Source organism: Dreissena polymorpha, chromosome 2 (genome assembly GCF_020536995.1).
Source record: "Dreissena polymorpha isolate Duluth1 chromosome 2, UMN_Dpol_1.0, whole genome shotgun sequence".
NCBI classification, from domain to species: Eukaryota; Metazoa; Mollusca; class Bivalvia; order Myida; family Dreissenidae; genus Dreissena; species Dreissena polymorpha.
In genome coordinates this window covers 82,913,184-82,938,891 of record NC_068356.1, presented here as the reverse complement: position 1 = coordinate 82,938,891, position 25,708 = coordinate 82,913,184, and the positions used below count along the sequence as shown (strand labels likewise).

Here is a 25,708-nt window from a genome sequence, read left to right as displayed (position 1 = left end):
TTTCATTTTCGTCGACATATGAAATAAAATATGTGATGTAAAATACAACATAAACACAGTGGAACTCAGTGAATCTATTAAGAAAATAAACACTTAGTAATGATTTAATTGAATTGGTTAATAATTTAGTTCGTTTTAACATAAATTAATTTTATAAGTTGCATATTTTTATTCAACGTAGTGCCATATGCTTTTCAAACTATATTGCTGCACGTTTACATATTTCTTGCGTTACTTTCTGTATATATAGTATACTGAAAGATATGGTATGTAAATATCAGCACATAAACCAAGTTAAAAGAAACCCATGATTTGGATTTATTGATCTAAAGACGCAGTTAATTGTAAAGTAGCGACGTCACGGTATGTTTACAGTCGTATGGTTACAGTAACTAAGCTCGTCCGCCAAACATATTGCACATCAACAAATCGGACTAAAATTTAATTCGAAAGTAGGTACGTGTAGTTAATGCAACTTTGTCGTAAAATGAGTTGGAAACAGTAATATTTGAAAGTAAACTATTTATATTATAAGATTAACTAGGTAGTTAGTAATCTATCAAAATGAATCATAGGCCTAATTGTGGAAATATTTTTATTTTCTTATTTAGAACCTTACAATTGCCAGTACATTTAAACTTTGCAGTTCAACATACATATCAGTATATTGTTTTAAAGCACTAATTACGAGTAAAAGTTAAAGACAAAAAAATCGATAAGGTATTGGGATATTTAAGAGTGTGTGTATATAATTTAAGTTGAGTAAGTGCTATATATGAGTAAACAAGAGACCGTAAGTGTTTTTCCCATGATGTATTTTTAGACGTATATAAATAGTTGCTGGGATTCCTAAAATATGTATTACGCAAGTTATAACTTTTGTTGATTGTAACTTGCAAAGGGTCTGCATTTAATTGATTTCATTATACACTTAGTCAATGATGAGCACTTATCTGGTGGTCATTAAGTATAATAAACGCTATTCATAATGCTAAATAATTATGTATGGTTATTTAGAAGAGCGTGGTCCATCTTCTGGCGACGATTATATTATCGATATTTTCATCATTTCCCCCGCAAACAGAGTTTGACACGGGGTAAAAGCAGTCACGTCGTTCGGTCCGTTGGTCGGTTTGTTGGATTCTTGGTTGGTTTTCGATCTGTCTACATATTTAGTGTTACACGTTTGTGGAGCAAATAGCCTCTACCTTTCTAAAACGATTAAATTACAACTAAAAATATGCAATCACCTTAAAGTGATGATGTAAAAGCCACCTTTTTTACACCAGTATTCCGCACGTTTTTCAGTTATGTGCCTGAAGTACTTGTCCATTTCTCAAGCCTTTGAATTGAACGTGAAATATGTCATACCATTGAAGTGCAGATGTGCAAGACACATTGTTCATGCCCAGTTATTTACAAATTCCTAAGTTATTTGTTCTTGAACTTTGGAAAATGCCCTGAATAAGAAATCCATGCACGACACATGTTCAATACCCAGTGACCGACACATTCCTAATTTATGTACGCTTATACTTACACTGTTCTAACTCATTCTATATGTCTCAAGCGTTTAAATTATAACCTAAAAACGTATCATCACCATGAAATGCAGACAGAGATTCACAATGAAGTATAATGCTGATCATATATATGAAACTACAGATTACCATAATAACCACACTGCATACTAAAATAAGTGCACCTAACATTAATATAACCACAAAATAGTATTTAATATAAAAACAACATTCCATTAAAATACAACCTCTCACATAATGATCACACAATACACCACAATAGTGATTAACACATATAATAGTATGATAAACACACAAACAAACATACATACATGATATATTGACAACATTTTAGTGTTATCACTTATTCTAATGTAACCAACTTCATTTCAATAAAACATATCGCAAATAAACAGAAGACGGTCGAAGCGTTCCATAGCTGTCTATTTTATAATTGCTCAATCATTCTCTATGTTATCCCTCCAACATCATCATCAAAGCTTACAATTGTAAGAGCTTCGGGAAAAACACATCCGCCATGCCTTTTAACAAAGGTAAATATATAGTTGTCATGTTTAATGAGTCCCATTATTAAGTTCCCAAATCATAACACAGTAGCGTTCGTGCGTTGCTCCGTTGCGTCAAGTTGCATAAAATCATTGATAGCAACGACATTTTCTGGAAACTTGACTTACATGACAGCGAATGAAAATTAAATCATGTTAGATAAACCCGCAGGTTAGTACAACAAACACACAGCAAATTGTAATCAACACATAGCATACCATGACGAAAACACAGAATACCATGAAAAACACTTAGCGTACTATGACAAAACACAGCATACCATCACAAACACACAGCATACCATCACATACACACACCATACTATGGCAAGCACACAGCATACCATTACAAGCACATCTCATATGATTTAAACCAACACCATTTCAGTAAAACTCACAGCATATAATCACAAACACACAGCGTACCATCACAAACACACAGCATACAATGTCACACACACATCATGCCATGACAAACACACAACATACCATAACAGACACACAACAGACTATGGCAAACACACAGCACATCGTCACAAACACAAATCATATTATCACAAACACTCAGCATACCATCACGAACACACATCATACCATATAAACACACATCATACTATGGCATATGATTTAAACCCACATCATTTCAATGAAACAGCCGATATATCAATAGTCAACAGGAGACAGACGAGCGTTCCATAGAGTCTGCTTCTGAACTGGTGTATTGAAAGACAGTATTCAATAGTAACCCATTATATCCAAAGATCCAGTTAATCAAACAGTAAACCTACTTAAGTAGCAGTTAATTGTAAAGTAGTGACGTCACGGTATGTTTACATATGGTTACAGTAACTAAGCTTGTCCGCCGAACATATTGCACATCAACAAATCGGAAATAAATTTAATTCGAAAGTAGGTAGCTAATGCAACTTTATCGTACAAAATGAGTTGGAAACAGTAATATTTGAAGGTAAACTATTAATATTTAGATTATCTAGCGTGTTAGTAATCTATTAAAATGAATCATAATATCGGAGCGGATATTTGAACACCTATTTTTATTTTCTTATTTAGAACCTTACAATTGGCAGTACCTTTAATCTTTACAGTTCAACATAAATATCAGTGTATTGTTTTATGGCATTAATTGCGATTAAAAGTTTAACACAGAAAAATCTATTGGGTATTGGGATATATTTTCTATTTAAGAATGTGTGTATATGATTAAACAGGAGACCGTGTTTTACCTATGATCTATTTTTAGACTGATGGAAATCCTAATATAAATATTTGCTAGGATTCCTAAAATATGCATTACGCAAGTTATAACTTTTGTTGGGTGTAGCTTTCAAAGAGTTTGCATTTAATTGATTGGATTATAGACTTAGTCATGGATGAGCACTTATCTAGTGGTCAATTAGTATGATTAATGCTATTCATAATGATAAATAATTATGTATGTTTATTAATACGGGCGTGGCCTTTCTTCTGTTGACGATTATACTTTTCATCATACCCCCCGCAAACTGAGTTTGTGACGAAGAACAAAGCAGTCACGTCGTTCGTTCGGTTGGTCAGTTGGTTTGATACTTGGTGTTTTTTATCTGTCCACATAAAGTGTTTTACGTTTGTGGAGAAAATAGTCTCTACGTTTCTCAAACGATTGAACTACATTTACAAATATGTCATCACCATAAATTGATGATGTAAAAGGCACATTTTTTACACCCAGTATTCCGCACGTTTTTGAGTTTTGTTCCCGACGTACTTGTTCATTTCTCAAGCCTTTGAATTAAAATGTTACATATGTCATACCACTGAAGTGTAGATATGAAAGACATATTTGTCATGCCCAGTAATTTGCAAGTTCCTAAGTTATTTGTTCTTGAACGCAGCCAGTTTTATTGCAGGAGTATGTTCTAAGTTATTTAAGTAAACAACTTCTACAAGTTCAAGCATTAAATAGAAACTTGGAAAATGCCCTGACCAAGAAATCCATGCACGCCACATGTTCAAAATCCAGTGAACGACACATTCCTAATTCATGTACGGCTTACCTCACACTGTCCTAACTCATTCTACATGGCTCAAGCTTTTGAATTATAAACTCAAAACGTATTATCATCATGAAGTGCAGACATAGATTCACAATGAAGTATAATGCTGATCATATATATGCAACTACAGATTACCATAATAACCACACTGCATCCTAAAATACGTGCATCGAACATTAATATAACTACAAAACAGTCATTGATATAAACACAACATACCATTAAAATACAATCTCATCCATTATGAACACAAAATACATCACAATAAACAAACATAAGCCCATTATAAACAAACAACATACCTTAATAACCACAAGACACACAATTGTTCACCTTCAACATTCCTGCATATCAAACAAACATATGGTTATTTACCAACAGCAAATCATAAGAAACGCATTACATACCATTTATCACCCATATATTATCATAATAAACGTATAACATACCATTATACACCCACATCATATCTCAATAAATGCATTACATACCATTATTCATCCACATCATATAATAATAAACGCATTATATACCATTATTCTCCCACATCATATCATAATAAACGTATTACATACCATTATTCCCCAACATCATATCCTAATAAACGAATTACATACCATTATTCCACCACATCATATCATAATAAACGCATTACAAACTATTATTCACCCACATCATATCCTAATAAACGAATTACATAACATTATTTACCCACATCCTATCATAATAAACGCATTACATACCATTATTCACCCACATCATATCCTTATAAACGCATTAGGCCTACAGACCATTATTCACACACATGCAATGTACCATTATCACCACACAGCTTGTCATTATAAAGAAACTAAAGGTAGTACTAAACAATCGACATAAATATATATACATGTACACACAAAGTTCCGTTGTTAACACACGCCATATAGCTATAGACACACAACATAGTGATTAACACATAAAGTATTATGATTACACACAAACATACATACACACATGATATCATGACAGCATTTTAGTGGTATCACGTATTCAATTCAGCCAACTTCATTTTTATAAAACATATCGCGAATAATCAGAAGACGGTCATGCTGTCCATTTCATAATTGCTCGATCATTCTCTGTTATCCGTCCAACATCATCATCATAGCTTACAGTTGTCATCATATTTAACATAAAAATCATTATTATCATCAACTTAATAGAACATGCATAGTAATCATCGTCACCGTCGTTCTTACAATGGATATCATTATGACCACTATCATCAACATCATCAATATAATGTATGAACAACTGTGGTCATAATCACATACTTAATCTAAACATAACCCAATACAACGTTCCAAATGAATGGACCGATGTTATTAAAGGGGCCTTTTCACAGATTTTGGCATTTTTTACCTTAATCATTAAATGCTTTATATTGATAAATGTAAACATTGGATCGTAAAAGCTCCAGTAAAAAATCAAGAATAAAATTAAAAAAAGGAAAAGAACATTGCCCGGACCAGGTTTCGAACCAGTGACCCCTGGAGTCCTGCCAGAGTCCTGAAGTAAAAACGCTCTAGCCTACTGAGCTATTCCGCCGAGTACATATACTTGAAGTATTTTATACCTTATATAAGCAATCTTCGTAGTTTCACAAAATTTAACGACAAAAACAGAACTCTCCAAATTATTCAATCGTTTCGCGTTGCAACGCTTTATAATTTTTAGGTTTTAAAATCGTCAAAAGATGCATATAATGGCTATATTAGACCATGGTAAATGTTCAGTATTACTGTTTCCTCACAAATATCATAACTAAAACGAAAATTTGCGAATCTGAAACAACTTTTTTCAATTTTGTCAATTTACCAAAGCGTGAAAAGATCCCTTTAATAGCTTTGTTTTACAGGTGATACACAACGTCACAAGCCACGAAGTGTTTCTCCCGATCGTTGATTTCCTTCTACGGTGTAGCCTTTTAAAACAATATGGTGAGTCTCGCCGATGTGTTCACTGAGTCGGAAAGGACGAACTGGCTGAAGGTGTGGCTGGCAATAGATATCGCAAAGTCCGGCCTAGAGCAATTTGTGGAGAACGAGGCCAAAACTCTACACGGCAATATATACAACGCAATCTTGCCAAGTGGCGCAGTCGCGTGTATTGGTTGTCTAACCGCCAACCTGCTGAAATGCCCTTCACCAGGATTATGCAATAAACGAGGAGCACATAGTCCATGCACATCCATGCATGACACCCCGTTAAAACAACCAAGACCGTGTCCTGCTAATGTGTGTACAAAAGTCCTTGTTGAAATACAAAATCAGCATAAGTTTTCCAACCCTTCATGGAAAAATACATTGGCGAATCACTGGGCAACATGTCCTTGGCAAATAGCCAAGGCGTATTTACCTCCTGACGGTTATACTGAAAAGAGTTCGGTTCAAGATACAGACTTAAACGGAATCATCAGTTTTATGATGAACTGCAAACACTTCAATAACAAGTTTTCGTTCCCTATAGCTTCGGGAAAAACACAACCGCCATGCCTTTTAACAAAGGTAAATATATAGTTGTCATGTTTAATGAGTCCTATTAAATAGTTCCCAAATAATGACAATGTAGTGTTCGTGCGTTGGTCTGTCTAGTCAAGTTGCATAAGATCATTAATAGCAACGACATTTTCTGGAAACGTGAATATGTTCACTGTGAAAGCAACCCATCCTTTGTTTTGGATTGTGTTGTCAATGAGATTCATACTACATACGTCATGGTTGGCAATCAAAATCAAAATATGTTTTAAAGAGTACTCAGCATTTGTTTATACATTACACATGCGTCCTGTCTTTTGTTTGCTTGATTTTGAAAAGCACAGTGTGTGTTTAAAAATGTAGACGAATAACATCTGTTTTAAATGTTTAAAAATGTATTGTATTGTAATTATACAGTTGAATACATGAACGCTATGAATGTATATTCGGGTCAGTTTTCTCTACTGTTTGAATGCAGTACTTCCACAGGTTATCGTCACAAACTATCACTATTTCATCAGGTAATATTTTACGTCATACATATTTTTAGGCGCGAGAACTTTGCAGAACTGCACGTCATTCGTCCACGTGCAAGGTCACAGACACAGATCTCCAAGACATTTTCATGACACTAACTAGCCTGCTGACTGACACACTATGCCTTGCACATGACGTTGCTGCGCGGGAGGCTGTGAGGAAATTAGCGCAGGTATTGAATACAATCAAAGTACTGACAGTACTGGTGTGACGATGTTTTTGAAGAGGATTGATATAAAAGCATTAATTTAAATTTATAACCACAATTGAGTATGTGGGTACGAAAATTTTGGGTACGGAAAAAGATGGGTACGAAAACTTTGGGTACAAAAATTATGCCGAAACAAAATTGGGTACGAAAAAAAAATGGGTACGAAAAACAAATTGGGTTTGAAAAAAAAATTGGGTACGAACAAAAAAAAATTGGGTACGAAACAAATTGGGTACAAAAAAATGGGTACGAATTATTTTTGGTAGAAAAAAAATTTGGGGGTACGGGGAAGTAGTACCCGTGAGGAACTTGACCCATTCAGCGAAACTGGGAGGCGGGTTACATTCTCGATCAAATAAGGATCACTTATCTTAAAAAAACGTTCTGTTACAGTAAAACGTTTGTGGGTTATAACATTACGTTTCAGCAGATACATTCAAAACTTGACATGCTCTTTAATTACACCATGCTCTTTAATGTCACAGGTATATCACACCAAACTTTATATTTCGTTGCTTCCTTTCCTCAGTAAATGATGTTATGTGTACGGACGTGATATCACATGCCAATGTGCACGACCATATAATTATTTTTTCTCTTTTGATTATTGTCTTTTCTCTAATTCAATAAGCTTAGGCATGTTTGTTAGTTTATTACGACAATAATTTCATGATGATTCCCGAAAGTAGGTATGAGCACATAGTCGTAAGAGCACTTGAATACGTGAGTTCGCCCATGAACACATGGTAAGGTTAACTAAATCTCCGCGATATGACCTAATATGTGTTTAAAACCGCAAACAATATCCAACAAACGAAGAAATTATCAAACATAGTATGTGCACTGATGCGGCTCTGTGATTTCTGTTTGATAAGTTTATTAAAAATGCAAAATGAGAAAGCACGCACAAGAGCGAGTTTCATAGGTATTGTATGGTTAGTATGCTGTTTATATATCATACTCGCTATAACGTTTACAAATGGCATGTTCGAAATAATTCGTTTTCTGTACACTCATGATCGCGTTTAACGTCAATTATACACGTTTTCATTCGCAATTTATTCACAGAATTACGTCAAATCTCAAATACAATACAGAAAATCCATAGTTGTTTCATTGATCTATATACATATAATGGATTGAATATAACTGATTGAAAATTAACGTTTTCAGACGATTATTAAATCTTTTCCCCAGAATATGCTGTCCTATTTATAAATGAGCTTCCTTTACCTTTATCAATGATAATCAGCGAAGTATGCCGATTAGAAAAATCGAGCTATCTCAATCGGACTGGCTCGGTCTTTTACATAGGTCGCCATTGTGAAGATTTTTTGCAATTTATGATAACTTAGACGAGCTTCTTCGCAGCATCGTCAAAACCGGCGAATAAAGTTCGTTTATGAATGACGGTTTTTCAAACTTTGCATGAAGAAAGCCTATTTATACAACATACAGCGTTATTGATTTCGTACGTGTTTTGGGATTAACAAACAGCGAATAAAATCCGTCTATGAATGAGAGTTTTTCAAACTTTGCATGAAGCAAGCGTATTTATACAACATACGGCGTTATTGATTACGTACGTTTTGTGGGATTATTTCATAATATGTCCCCGCGTGTTAATATAGTGTCATATAGTTTTTTAATCTACAATTTAGCCATCATGTACGGGCATAACTGTGTGATATACCTTTCATCCGCTTAGTTTATAATTATTATATCATTTGTTGATAGACACTTAAATGTATTTTTTTAAGTATGAACCTAGCAACTCGATTTTCATAAAAACTGCGTATTCCTAATCAAACCGTTTTCATAGTCGTATACATGTATCAATATTTAGGCAAAATCGTGTTGTTGTTTTTTCGAACACATGCTTAATGATAGGTGTCTCTGTCTAGCTACAAACCGACGTTCTCAAACTAACAACGGAGGAAATTGTTAATTTGTTAGAGGCTGCACAAGATAAACTTCAGAAAGTTGAAAATATAACAGAGACGGCTATTGATGAAATTCGGATTTACATTGAAAACTGTAGAAAGGATCTCAGCGCACACACGGACACATTTAAACTGGAACTTAGTGAACACACAGGCAAATGTAAAAAGGAACTTGATGGACATTTTCAGAAGTCTACAGAATCTAACTACTATCATTTTTGTGAAGGTATGTCTGAATTTCGAGCATTTAGCATTTTTGTTGACAATATTTCGTGTAGCAAACCCTTTATGTAAATGCTAGTGTGTCTGTCCATTTTAAATAATTTTGCGATTACGTGCGCAATGATTGATGATACATTTATGTAAACGTTATGTAGCAATGTCATGTACATGTTATAAGTACTATGTTTATGTTCAACGTAAATATAGTGTATTTTTTATACAGTGTGATATAACTAGGTCATATGAATGTTCAAACAGTCCTTAGGGGATCAGCCCTGTTCATGATACGATTCAACTAGAGTCAATTATTAATTATAAATGATCAGATATAAAGAGATAAGACCTGACCATTAAGACAACATTCAAATAGAGACATTCATAAAAAAAGTACATTCAATTTCATTTCGTCTGTTTATAAAACTAATAAGAAAATGTGCCTAGTGGCTAAAATAACTCAATTTTACAGAAAACGTTTCGTCAATGTCATTAAACTTATTTCCTGTCTGAGTCAATAATACTATCGGGGGATAGTACAAAACAAGTAAGGTACATATACAGCGGATTGTGCTTGAAAACAATATTAAGCGACGTGCATGTATAAATACATTATGTGTTCTGTCTCTAGATTTTCGGCGACGATTGAAGGCACTCTACAATGAAACTTCTAGCCATGGGCCTCTTTCAAACTTGCGTCAGAGTATTGACAAGCATATAACAGATATATATGGAACGCCAAAACTACACCGAATTCAAATCGATCAAGATGGAAAACGTTTACAAAAGGAGAGAGTCCTAACATACAAAGAAATATTTAATTTAGCTGATAATTCAAATCGGCGTATATACCTACAAGGTGAACCCGGTAGTGGAAAATCTACGTTTTCAGCTATGTTAGTTCATGACTGGTCCCATGGAAATGAGGTTTCATCGGCATATCACAGTGAAACAACAGCATTCGATGACGTGTTAACAATTCAAAAATTCAAGTTCCTTTTTTTGATCACTTTGAGAGATGCAAGACGACAGACAGATGTAACGGAGATGATAAAAAAGCAGCTTATTGATACAACGTTTTCCGAAGACGAACGCGCCGATGTGTACAGACGTTTCGTACAAATAATGAATACTGAAATCTGTCTAGTAATACGGGAAGGTCTAGATGAATGGATACCTCCTGATGGGAGTAAGCTCACTGAACCTTCCATGGCTGAAATTCAGACCAACATCTGCACAATACTTACAACATCTCGACCATGGAAACTTTCTGATGAATTGATCAAGAATTTGCAAATCGAGAGTCTGTTACAGATCGATGGGATAAGCGATCCATATACATTCAGTGAAAATATAATCCGATGCATAATTGACCAGACTAAAGACATAGTAGAAACTGCCCATAACTTTGAGTTATTCGTTGAAGATCGTGAGCTCGAATCGTTATCCTCTTCACCAATGTTGTACACGCTTGTCATCTGTACTTGGGTGAACAGTATTGAGAGGGATGAAACTTTTAAAGGATCGCCATCATGTGCACTTTACACTACCCTGCTGGAAAGTCTTTGTAAAAATGCTAACAGTGTAACGGGTTATTTTAACGATTTAAATCCACCACCAGTGCGATGTTTTTCTGGCACAAGCTACATACAGCCAAACATTAAACACTTAAATAAGCTGGCTGATATAGCCTGTAAATTTCTCTTCTCTTCTGAAAGAGAATCGTCCATTGTTTTCAATGACATAACATTGTCCAACTATTTTTCTCCGGATGAGTTCGAAGTTTTCAAGGCGTTTGCTCTAAATGCAGGAATATTAACAAACAGGAAAGATAAAAGTCAGACAGGAAGTGCCAACTCGTTCGTTCACAAAACTGTACAGGAACTTCTCGCAGCATATCATATCGCCTGCAATCCGTACGTCATTGATGGAATCATATCCATGTATCTTGAACGCCCCAGTACATCATATCTCGATATATCGCAAGTTTTCATATTTTTGTGTGGAATGAACATCTCTGCTGCAAATAAATTGTCGACGTTGTTGGATCAATATGACGTTACTCATTACCATTTTGAGAATTGGAATCCTTCGGATCCGTGTGTTTTCCAGAGTATTATTCAGTCGGGAATCAGAGAGGCAGCAGCCAGCAATCAGGATGGTATACAGCTAAAACTCAGTCAATTTCATATTGATGATTCAAATATAAGAGATTTAAATGACATATGGTCTACAAACAAGTTCAATACCAAGGTCTTATATGTAAAGATCTACCCGAGCGACTTCTCGAGTTCATCAACACGCGGCGAGCCTAGATCTAATTTTGAGTTTGACCTGTCATCGTGCCCCAAGCTGAAAGCATTGTGTCTATCGGGAAGCGACATATGGCTAACAGGTAAAATATACGAATGTATACGATACATATTGTTTTAAAGAATGGCTACTGACACTGATTTAAGAATTAATAATTGTTTGTAGTTCATTGTTTAATGACTGATATAAGAACGTGTACTTTCGTTAAAGCCGCTATACCGCTAAAAAAACGACAAATTCGCAATATATTTTGTAAAAAAAAGTTAACATATAAATAATCAGTGTTCCTTATAGCAAAAGCAAAACTTTTCAACGTAAGATGTGCATCTAACGTGCTCTGTTAACATCGATTTTTGTAGATACAAAATGCTCGTTTTTATTTATTTGTGACACAATTCCATTCTAATTTCCGGCAAATATATCTATTCATACGACACGCGAACACTAAAATGGTACCATGTTAGTGTACATGTGTGTGTCGTATGAATAGATATCGTTGCGGGAAATTAAAATGGAATTCAATATAAAAAAAAAACGAGCATTTTGTTTCTACAAACATCTATGTTACCAGACCATATATGGCGTTGAAATTTCGACAATTGTCATAAGGAACACTGATGTTCAATTGTTTAACTTAATTTTACAAAATATAGAACGAACCGTTCGTTGATTTAGAGTAGTAATGGGGCTTTAATTGAATAGCGTTCAATCTCAATAACTCAGTTTAAAACCTAATTATTGCCGTGCCATTACCCATAATGGCACTTCCAGAAGAACAGAACGGTTAACAGCACCTGGATGGCAAACGTTTGTCTAATTATTGACATTAGAGAAACATTAAACTCAAATGCAGTTTTGACATAAGTGTTCGAATAATTGTTAAGTAGGTCGTTGCAGGCTGCAAAACATAATGCATTGATGTATACTATACAATTAAAGACATCATTATTATAAATGCATGTCAATAAAATAGAACTCACTTATTGTGGTGCTGAAATTTATATTTATATACATACTCACTATTCCGAAGTTCAATTAAGAGAATAGCTTTTGTGAAACTGTCTCGCTTATTTTGCCTGGCGTGGTCATAAAGGGACTAATCAACATTCGTATGAACACAGACACTTACGCCGAAAATAAATTATCGTTTATGTACACTTTCTCGACGTCTGAAAATGATCACTAAATCTTAAATCTTGATTTAGGATTGGGGATAGCGTCAGTGAATTTGTTATAGTTTTCGCCATTTTACCTGGTAATAGTAATTTACTCATGCTCGTTTGTATAAATTGCACAACCACTTTTACAACCAACGCTTACGCTGGCATTCATTGTCCTCTTTCATAAATGCACCAAACTTTGATTTTCTATCTATTACACATTTGTTTGTATTTTTTAGATTTCATATTATGGACAAAACCAAATTAATCTTAATGTTATTTGTATTTAAATATGCATTTCATGCTTACTTACAAAATAATAAATATATACAATATTAACATTATACTAGGGAGACGCTATGCATGGCTATTTTAAAAAGTTGGCTAATAAAGCCAATTGAAATGTCGTAAGGCCAACTGCAGGAGGAATCAAAACAAATTGCTCATTTACTTTTTTCAAAGTTATATCATATGAATTGGTACAACACAACTTAGCATTATCTATTAAAGTGTAAGTTACCTTTCGATGGTGTTTAGGGACTCACAACCAATACCTTACTACAGAGTTAAACTGACAAGAAATCGGCGGCATTTTTTAAACGATTACTGTTTGCGATAGGTCCAACATAATGCTGATACATGCCCTTATTAATTGTCTTTATCAACTATACAAATGTAACACATGTAAACTATATGAAATCTTAAATTAAGTCCTATTTTCGCGAATCAATAAGAACTATGGTTTCAGTAAAATATTACGATTATTATAGAACATGTATATAGGGTCTTTTCAAGTATGCTCATGAAAACATTACACAATGCTATTTAATACAATGTGTGTTTGCTTTTGTTTTTCCAAACCTATTAACGAACTGACGTTAAAACACTTAGCGGTTACCTATTATTTTGAAAACGTAGTTATAGTTATAGTATACAAAGTTCTCATATTGCGTTTAACGACTAACAGACGGTTAATGAATCGCACGAACCTATCTTTATAAACATAGTTTATGACTTACATGAAATAGTCTACTATTTCGTTTTGAAATCTAGAGATTTGTGCCAAGTAACAAACATAGTTAGTCCAAAATATAAGTAAGTAAGAGTGAAATTTAGCTTTTGTTAACGATGTCTTATCAAATCTGTAGTACATCACATAACCTCATTTGTTTTCAACGCGGTCCATTTTTTATTCCAAATATTCGCGAACTTTAATAACATCCTGTTAAGGCATGCACAGCAGGAAGTAAATTACACATGCGTTTACCCAGAACAGTTTTGGTTTTTCTTACACTCCAAACTACAACTTTGTGCGTTGCACCTACCTTTGTGTATGAACTTCAGAACTGCATGGTAGTACAGGAGCAGCAATAAGTCTGTGTCTTCACCAAGCAGTGTCACTTTGTTTCTGTATGCTCATATGATGTGTTTTTGCAATTGAGTTTTTTGAAGCTTGGTACTAAGGAGATTAATCAATTTCTGTTTGTGTACAGAGTTTGGTATGTGTGTGTGTGTTTTGTTTCTTTGAACGGAAATGAGTGTCTTATGTAAACAGAATATTCGTTCTCATAATACCTTTACTCCGATGTTGATGTGTAAAGTCTTTGATAGACGGTCCGTCTATGAAGCCGTGGAAAACAATTTATGTGAAGCCATATCTATTGTGTGAATAATCCACATATAAAGGACTGATACCCTTGAACGTGTAGTCCCTAGGTCACGGGATTTTATGTAGCAAGGAGCATACATCCTCATCCTGTTAAGGCCATATTCTCATCTGGTTGAGGATTAGCAAAACAGTTACCAAAGCACCATATAGCTTCTGCAAGTGTGGCCTTTTAGGCTTCAATTATGCATCCAGTGTTGTCATTAATGATGCAGGAGCAGAGCACAATTCATGATTGAAGATAGCACCCATATATTACCCATATCGTTTGCTTGGCTCGTTGTCACTACTTACAGACGCTGGAATAGAAGTTGTAGGCTTACATGAACACTTTCTTTACCAGATTGCAACCAAAAATGCGTTTCAATGCCATCCTTTGGCGACCTTTCTTTATCAAAATATCCATCACATTCTAATCTTTGAGATCATTTATTATTGCGCTACCAATTTTATGCAATTGATGCGATTTCACATCTTCAGTTGAAGTAACCCCTACATTCATTATCGTTTTACATAATGACACATTTTTATAAACTTTTCATTTTTACTTACTCTGAACAAGTTCCTTTGAAATGTACGTAAACGTTTTTCATTTTACAAGTTCCTTTGCTATTTACTTAACCGTTATACATTGAAATACGTTACGTTACTTTTCAGATACAGCCAGCCCGGCAACAACGCAATTTCCAGTACGGATTGTTCTAAACAGAACAGATTCAGCCCCGTGTGCAGACCCTAGCATAGTGCTGTCCTCCATCGAATACATTAACCTGGAAGAGGTCACATGTTCCTCTACCTGTCTACGCAGTCTGTTCAGCACGCTTCTGACACTCGATCATGAAGTACGGTGTGAGCTGCATTCCTGGAACATTAAATCGTGTGGAGGAGGATCAGATATACGTACAAGCGCAAACATAACGACGGGTTTAAACAATAAATTAAACGTGCAGTGTTTATGGAATGACAGTCCCGGTCTGTGGGAGTCTATTCTTGGTCTGAATATCAATAGTCTGAGTCTGAGTGGCCAGTTCGGAGGTTGGACAGTGAATCATGTAGAGGCGTTTTCAAAGTCTCTAGCATCGCTCACACAGCTTGAAACACTTTGTATTAGTTTGTATGAAGACAGTCCCGGTCTCTTGGAGTCTCTACGTGGTCTTAATATCAAGAGCCTGAGTTTGGAGTTTGTAGGTTTGATATTGAATCATGGGGAGTCGTTTTCGCAGTCACTAACATCGCTCACACAGCTTGACACCCTTAGCATAAGTGTGTATGAAGACAGCCCCAGTCTGTGGGAGGCTGTCCATGGTCTGAAAATCAAAAGTCTGAAACTGAGTGATGAGTTTGGTGGTTTGAGAGTGAGTCATTTAGAGTCGTTGTCGCAGTCACTTTCATCGCTCACACAGCTGGAAAAGCTTACAATACATGTGTATAAATATATCGACATACAGCTTCCTCAATCATTGAGATATTTAACTATCTACTGTAATGAATTGCATCAATCCGAATTACGCAACCTTTTGAACAAGATGTATGTATGTACTCAGCCAATTGAGAGTAGACTGGAATTCGGTTGTGAGAGTAATCTGGAATTCGGTTGTACCTCTTTTGTCCATATTAAACATTCCACACTGGAGAAATATACTGATATCCAACAGGAACTGGAGCAACTGAAGAATGTTAATGTCAAACGCTTCCGAATATACGACCGTAGACCTGGATCCGATACGTGGTCTGTACGTGATATCGGTGTTGTTGATGACGATGATAATGACGATGACAGCGTTTATTACAAGAAATATAACTACTTCCTTTGTAAGATGGATCCGGTCATCACCAATCGAATTTCAATGCGACTTCAGATTATGCCAGCATCGGTCTCATGAACCAATGACTGCGACTTCAGATTATGCCAGCCTCGGTCTCATGAACCAATGACTGCGACTTCAGATTATGCCATCCTTCATATCATGAACCAATGACTGCGACTTCAGATTATGCCATCCTCCATCTCATGAACCAATGACTGCGGTTGTTAGGCATGATTTTGATATGAACACATGCCTAATGTCGGAAACAGATATTTAAACTGTGTACATACAAATGCACACATTTGCATTTTAAATATAGGTCACCAGATTAAGTCGTATTTTTATCAAACACTGCATTCCGAAGTATTAGTTTTATATCACGGTCTTTAAGTTCAATGGGTATAATATCATAGACACTTTTTATGCTCCCTCAAAATTTATTTTTGGGGGAGCATATAGTCGCCGCTTCGTCTGTCCGTGTGTGCGTCTGTCTGTCTGTCTGCCCGTCTGTCCGTGCACAATTTTTGTCTGAGCTATTTCTCAGCAACTAATGATCGGAATTCAATGAAACTTTATGGATAGCTTCACTACCAAGAGATGTGCATATTGTCAGCGGGTTCTGGTCGGATGATTTTTCACAGAGTTATGGCCCTTTGAAATTTTCTTTAAAAAAAATTATTGTCCCCCCCCCCTAACTACTATCCCTCAAGACGTTTCCCTTTATCTGAATATATAGTGCAATATTGTGACAAAAAACAACCTTTGGGGAGCATCACCCGTCACCGACGGTTTCTTGTTTTTATCCCAACACGATCTAATCTGATTTTGTTTTATTAATCAGAGCTAGTAAATGAGAACAACTTGTGTCCTATATTTTGAACATCATTTGCATAACTTATAAAACCTTCCTAGTTTTATTCCTAAATAATGAAATGTAATGATATCATATCCATTGAGAGAAATCAAAGAACAATTTGACGTCATGTTCGTTGCTGCTTCAGCGCAAGTAGCATGCAGCAAACACAACTAGCTAAATACAATACTGATTTGTATTGTGTTTACTTTTTTCTCAAATGTTATTGTATAATTTAAGAAATACAATCGTTTTTTCATAAACTATGCACTTAAAATAGCTTGGCATTTTTTTCCTAAGAACTGTTCTATGCAGGTGCATCTAGTATATATATACGCGTCTTATTTCTATATCCAAATTAACAAAAAGTTTTATATATATATATATATATATATATATATATATATATATACACACAATTTGGATATAGAAATAAGACGCGTGTCGTGTTAAAATTCGTCATATTGTTTTATGAGTTAATTGGCTATAGATATCCGACTGTTTGGTGTGTTAGAATTCATCATATATTGCTATGTGCTATCACCTAGATTCATCTTATAGTACTTTGTGTTAATCGGATATAGACATCGAACTACGTGTCGTGTTAGAATTAATCATGTGCCAAAGTGTGTTGCATATACAAATCAAACCGTGTGATGTGTTTGAATTCATCATATAATACTATACGTTAATTTGGCTATATAAATTTAAAGTCCCACTTCGCGGAATAGATCATTGTTTTGCATATAAATCGTATAGCGAGAAATAAACTTTACATAAATTCATTGAAATATATTTTTTATCGAGGTTGACATCAAAAACCTGGTCCAAATCGGTTTTGAATGGATAAAATAATATATAAATGATCATAAATACATGCAAAAGGCGAAAATCATTGCAGCGTCGCGATTTATGCAAATAATATATATATTTAGCTTTCGCTAAACAGTATTAGCATATGGAACATAAATACATAGATTAAGCAAAAACGTAGCGTTGCAACTCAATTTCCGTCTATACCTTCTCTCCGCTATATTTGCCCGTATCCGCAATTTTGTTTGTTTACGTTTGAATTAACGTGTCGAATCATGAATATTAATTAGGTCGTTTTCGTGCTTTAACGTACTCTACCCCAAAATAAAAATCGCTACATTGCTTGTTTTTCAACCGATTTCAACCGGATTGTCAGTGATATCCTCAATAAATACACGTTTTCTTACGATTCTACCATATATATAGCTATGAACGTGGACTTTAACCGCTTGTTGTGTAAGAATGCATAATAAAAATTTATGTTAATACGGCTATAGTTATCAAAAAGCGTGTCATGTTATAATTCATCATATAATACTTGGTGTGTGTTGGCTATATAAATGACAAGTATGCTGTGTTTGAAATGATCATTTTGTACTATTTGTTATTTAGCTTTTGAAATCAAACCACATTTCGCGTTGCATGTATAATTTCACTAGAATGTGTTTATGCACTTCTTGTGCACAGTGCTTGTCTTTTAAATCTTTGAATAATACAATAGAGTACCCAGAAAAGTTGTCTACCTTTATTTACCGTACAGTTTTAGTTGATTTTCAGAGACTAAAATTAGTTTAAAAGTAGTATGTTACACTATTTTATTTTGTATTGATTTACCAGAATACATATCTGTATTTCTTTTTACTCATTGCATTGTTTCCCTTTTATGACTTGTCATGTGACTAATTTTGGAGCAAGTGTGAGGTTTGGGGTCCTCAACATATGTTTGATCCTTAATGCTGTATATTGACCATTCCAGGGCGATCATTCCAGGACTATTCAGTGTATGTTGCGTATTTTTAGTCTTATCCATTACGTATGTGCATGTATTTTTCTGTCACACTATTTGGAAACACAGGTAGAAGTAACGTACCCTGGATAGTTTATATATATTATTTTTTTTAGGAGTCCAATTTATTTAAATAAATATATAAACTCATGTTTAATGAGAAACAAATTGATAAAGAGCCATGAACAAAAAATCCCCACCCTCTGATATTGGAATCAGAACAAGGTCATTAACTAGACTTTATTATAGACCTGTCTTCGCGGGCCGCAAAAATGTCAAAAATAGCTTGAATCCAAAGCATCCCTTGATCCTATTATGGGAAATTGGACGACCTTTCAAAAAAAATTACTTCAAAAATATCTGTCTAGCCGTTAACTCACAGTCGGTCGAAAACCGAGCAATATTTCGAGTCCGTTTGTCAACCCGAATAAATCTTCTACAGACTTTCAAACAATATTTTTGACTTTTCTCCCCTTATTCGATAGTTCGCGTCCTATTCATTTAATATTACGAGGCGTGTCACATAATGCATGCATATGCAACCACGGATACCAAAAAGTTCATTCAGTTCGACTTCATTGCGATCAAATTTCGGTGTTTTTTTTGTTCGTCTCTCTCCGAGAAATATTAACAGACGCTATATGTTTTACATTCGGAAGTACCTTGGATTTGATCCGTTTGTATAGGAGGTTTCTGTGTTTCCGATAATGACGTCACGTTTGCGCATGCTTAAATTTTGGCCGTCAAAACTGCGGCCATTTTGCTATTGTTTGCATTTGATGAACCGCATCGTGATAAGGTTACTATAACAATCTCTACTTGACACATATTCGCGACCCTTTTTAAGAACAAAAAAATACTCAGAAATTAAAATTCTTTCAGAATAAATTGATTTTCATGAACGAACACAAACTTAATAAGGACGAAATTAAACAACAAATACATTGATTTTATTTAATCAACACGAACTGATTTGAACATATATGTCTGTAAAAACTTACCTTGTTACAGAATAATTAAATCCTCTTAATGAAATGTAAATGTAATTGTTGTTATTTAATTGTGCACACCAACTTTGACACTCTTTGTTTCAGCATTTCATCCCATTGTTTAATTGCTTCTTTGTTCATCACCAACCGATTATCTCCATATGATCGAATACTGTCAAGGCAATTACTAAGAAAACAGGGGGTCATAAACTCGGGGACCTATACCTGCATAAACCACATGTGTCTGGTCATTAACCACAACTTATTAAACCTCCATGTCATCTCTTGGCATATTGAGCAGTCATTTATGCCAAATACTTAAGAGTAACTTTAATAAAATATTTGAACATATTTAACAAATAGACATTTGTCCGACATGGATCAACAGGAACTATAAAATGTATAATGTGTATTAGCCAGTTTAAACATAACAATGAAGTGTTTAATTACTATAAATTTAAAATATTTTACAAATTTACTGCTACACAATTAACGTATTGAACGGGTACATGCAAAATGTAAACTCCGCGATAACGTGTATTTTAAAGATCGTGCGTTACTGCAGGGACCTAAAAATAGGTCCCTGGTTACTGCAGTGTTCGAAACATCATCATGAAAACATGCAAACACGTTTGATCATAGTATGGATATAAAATTGTTGAGTAAAATAAATTGTTACATTTAAACAAATCTGGGGGAAGTTCTATTTATTTCAATTCTTTCTGATCTCATGTTTGTATTGTCAACATTGTAACAAAAGAAGTCATTACTTTTTATGATTAAAATTTTCATTCAGCAATATGGTTCAAATGATGTCTGCACAACAAAAGTAACAATGTCTAGATAATATTCTTAATAAACTATTAACAATACTAAGAAGAAATAGCTTACATATGGGTGGAATAAATTAATTGTCTTAAAAGGGGAACATTCTCAAAAAGAGCAATATCTCTTTATCCTAAATGTTTTAGAATTGTCTGCAAAAATTGCGTTAAATTATTCTGTTGTTTGGTAATTATTTAAAGGGATCTTTACAAGTAAACAACTGATATGATGTTAAGGTTAATTAATCTTGTATTGATTGTATTAATTACAATCTTTTAGTAAACCAACTTTCTAATTAGCACCCAAAACATGGAGGAGTGTTAAAATTGAAAAAGTTATCATTGGAAATATATGAATCACCTCTGTCATGAGCTCTAAATAATTTTTTATTTAATACTGGTAAAATTCGCAGACAATATATGTTTACACTTGAAAAATACATTTTGGCTCAACATCTTGAACAACTATATATTGTACATTAAAATGCTTCAAATAATAAATTGTGATGATATTCTGGATATGCCTCTATATTATTATAAATTTAAAATTAAGAATAGCTGTATTTAGATTAAAAGTCTCAGACTTCATAAATGGGTTATTCATTTTGTGAGTAATATCATAATAGAAAGAAATTGTTATATTTTGAAAGAATCTTTGGATACATATGATGGAACAAGTTAAATTTTCAATTGTACCAATTAAGGATTACTTAACATAATAAATAAATGTATTGAACCTTTTGAAAACATGACCAATTTTGACAAAACCATAACTGAAAGATCTATTTTACCAATTTACATTTAAAAACTATCAACAAGCGGCTGCTTGATTTCCGGATGATAACTCAAGAACACTTAGGGATCATGAAAGTTCATAGGTACATTGATCATGACTTGCAGATGACTGTCACTAGGTCAAGGATCAAGGTCACAGTGATTCGAGCAGTAAAAAAGTTTTCAGATGATAACTCTAGCACGCTTAAGCCTGGAATCAGGAAAGTTCATATGGACATAAGCCATGACCGACAGATGACACCTTTTGACTTTCAGGTCACTAGTTCAAAGTTTAAGGTCACAGTGACTCAAAACAGTAAAATGGTTTCTGGATGATAAATCAATAAATCATCTAGATACAACTTCTGACAAAGTTTGGTGAAGACCGGATGAAAACTACTTGAATTAGAGAGCGCACAACATGCTGAATGTTTAAAACGCACTAGTTGACCGTGTGACCTAGTTTTTGACCCGGCAAGGCCCATGTTCGAACTTGACCTAGACATCATCAGAATACAACGCAAAGCCCATGTTCTGCAGTAAAGAATATAACATATGTTTTCCTCATCAGATTCAACAGTTTCAATATCCAGTATGGGTAATTCCAATGCTGAAATATTCGAACTTGACCTAGGCCTCATCAAGATACAACTTTTGACCAAGTTTGGTGAAGATCAGATGAAAACTACTTGAATTAGAGAGCGGACAACATGCTGAATGTTTAAAACGCACTAAGTGACCCCGTGACCTAGTTTTTGACCTTGCAAGGCCCATGTTCGAACTTGACCTAGACATCATCTAGATACAACTTCTGACAAAGTTTTGGTGAAGATCGGATGAAAACAACTCGAATTAGAGAGCGGACACGTGTTTGTATTTGGAAAGCAGAGCATACATGTGTTTTTGTATATATATTTTTTTTTAAATATGTGTGTGAATAACCTACGCAATCTTGTATAACTGTTACATGATATACAATCATATATGTATATAAGGAACACTGATAAATGTACATTTTTAACTGAAATGAAACATTTTGCATGATCATGTAAGTTTGTTCTTTATTTTTAGCTTTGTCGTAAGAAATATACATTTCACATCTTAAAAATGTATTATTATTGCTCTAATACAGATTGAGTCATCTAGATCTTATAAACTTTTTGTGTGTGTTTACTCATCTTTTGTATTCCGATCCTCATATTTGGAGCATATAACATTTATCTTTAAAATGTATTCGAAAAATACTTTTCAAATTTTAAATGTACATTTTCAATAAATAATTCCATGTCATTGAGCTATAATTTTACATTTTTCTCCGTAATAACCCAATCTATGGTCTAAAAAGATTAAGTTGCTTTTTTCCTCCAATTACTTCCAAACGTGTTTTATTATCAAAACCAAATGTTTCTGTATCTTTAATTTACAATATGTATGCACAGATATCTTACATGACGTAACATTCCTCACAATTAACCAGTTATATATTTCTTTGTATTGTTTTATATTTTAAATGATGGGCATTTTGCCTTTTTTCCTGAATATAGCATATCTATCTATCTACTTAAAAGAAATGTTTTTCATATAGCATATGTAATAACAAACAGTTTGTTCATTCTTATATTAAGAAAAAATATTGCAGCACACTATGTTCGGTTTGAATCATATTTCAGTACATTTCACTTTATGTTATATAATTATGAGAAAGTTGTTCTTTGTCGATAGAACAGGTTTTGTTTTTTCGTAATTGTGTTCATGTTTATGCTTTTTTTAATATGTTCTATTTATAAAACAGGCATAAATTATTTAGAACACACAATTAACTCAAACAGCAATTTAGCATGCTGTTACCCTCTTTTTTAAGTTGTACAGTATTAATGTACGCTAAAGATGTTATATCATTTTTTTCATATTTTACTCATTAAAATACTAGAACTTGTTTCTACGCACAATTAACAAATTAAACATGAACTTGTGCAGTTTTTTTTTTCACGACTATCGTTCAACCTGTACTAAGAAATGCGCATTTTTAACCGCTTGTTTGTTAATTGAAATATTCGTGCGTTTTTTGTGTTATGCTTTTTGTTTGTTTTGTTGTTTGTTTTTGTCTAGCTATATAGACACTTTAGTAGCTTAAAAAACTCCATTTACCATTTAAAACGTTATTTATCATCGATAATTATAAATCCTTCGCCATTTATTAAAAAAAGTAAAATGTTAATAAGAAGAAGGATAAAGTAATTGTATTTAAAAACTACAACATGTTCTTTGATGCATCATCTCTGTCTTTTGTCAAATTTCGTTTTTCGACACTCAACCGACAAAAAACTCCAACAATATAAATATCTAACTTTGTAAGTCGCATATTATACTTTATACGTATTATACAACCTACCTTTTAGGATTCTTTAATGACATACAAGACACTATGACAAACACTATGAATCACAAAATTCAAATATCAGTTGACATAAAAACAAACTTGATTAAAAACAAATGTTATAACATGGGCTATCTATTACATAAATGGAAACCATAATACTTACATTAAACGCGAGGGGTTTAGGAAACAAAGAAAAAAAGAATGCAAGTTTTTGAATGGCTATACGGTCTTAACTATTCGATTTACATGTTGCAAGAGACACATTTGAGTAACTCTAATTATGAACAATGGAAACATGACTGGTCTGGTCGATTTGTTTATAGTGGAAATAAGTCAAATAGCGAAGGTGTAGGGATATTTTTACATCCAAATAGTGACATGGAACTAGTAAACTTCACTGAAATTGTTATTGTAAGGTTAATAGCTGTAGACATTAAAATACAAGATATTAACATCACACTTATTAACATTTACGGGTCAAACAAAGATGATCCATATGTATTCTCAAAACTAAATAGCTTTTTATTGTCAAATGCTGATAAAAATTTTATTATAGGCGGAGATTTTAATACTGTCTTAACAGGACTTGACAAGAAAAACGGTAATTTTAATACCCATAAATCCTGCAGAAAATCTCTAATAGATTTAATGGCCACCAATGAACTCAGCGACATCTGGAGGATAAAACATCCAGACAAAAACCAATTCACATGGCACTCCAATTGTAAATTACATATATTCTGCAGACTTGACTTCTTCTTGATATCAAATAACTTATGTAATCTTATATCAAAATGTAACATAAAACCTGGATATAAAACTGACCACTCTCTTGTACAGTTAAACATAGATAATTTACTCTTAGGAAAAGGACGTGGGTACTTTAAAATTAATAATTCCATTCTACTAGATGTTGAATATCAAAACAAAATAAAGCAAAGTATCAATGACATAACGAATTTAAATAAAGAATGTAATCCAAACACAATGTGGGAACTAATTAAAAGTACGATTCGTAATGAAACAATAAAATACTGTTCAATAAAAAACAAAAAATCTAAAAAGGAAGAAGAAGAGTTAATTAAAGAAATCACGACACTACAACAAAATTGAATAAATTGTAACTCTACTGACTCTATAGAAAATATAACAAACATAATAAAAGCTAAACAACAAGAACTAGAACAAATTTATGATAAAAAGGTTAACGGATATATTTTAAGATCAAAAGCTATTCAGGTCGAAGGAAATGAAAAAAATTCAACATATTTTGCCAACCTAGAAAAACGGAGAGCCGAAAAGAAAACAATTCATAAATTGATTGTTGATAACATAGTGTTAAAAGATAAAGAAAAAATATTAGAAGCAGAAGCCAACTATTATGAAACACTTTATAAACAGAATCATACAGAAGAAACTGCATCGGAATTTTTTAATGTACCTATTAATAAACTAAACGAAGAGCAAAAAGAACAATGTGAAGGCAAACTTACTGAGTATGAATGTGGTTGTGCATTATAAGAAATGGCGAATAATAAAAGCCCAGACTCTGACGG

At 33.7% G+C, this 25,708-nt stretch overlaps 1 protein-coding gene across 3 annotated transcripts; it reads left to right on the top strand.

Moving 5' to 3' along the window:
* The first annotated feature begins 386 nt into the window (after positions 1 to 386).
* Positions 387 to 17,699, top strand: LOC127867830 (uncharacterized). 3 transcript variants are annotated; one of them, XM_052409318.1, is made up of 6 exons: positions 387 to 452; positions 6,041 to 6,689; positions 7,210 to 7,368; positions 9,312 to 9,576; positions 10,198 to 11,961; positions 15,363 to 17,699. In XM_052409318.1, the coding sequence occupies exons 2-6, from the start codon at positions 6,120 to 6,122 to the stop codon at positions 16,586 to 16,588; spliced, it is 3,984 nt and encodes a 1,327-aa protein (XP_052265278.1). In that variant the 5' UTR covers positions 387 to 452; positions 6,041 to 6,119; the 3' UTR covers positions 16,589 to 17,699. The 3 variants fall into 3 exon arrangements, with proteins under 3 accessions (XP_052265278.1, XP_052265276.1, XP_052265277.1); XM_052409316.1 differs by lacking the exon at positions 387 to 452 and adding an exon at positions 2,930 to 3,053; XM_052409317.1 differs by lacking the exon at positions 387 to 452 and adding an exon at positions 2,948 to 2,995.
* The last annotated feature ends 8,009 nt before the right edge of the window (positions 17,700 to 25,708 follow it).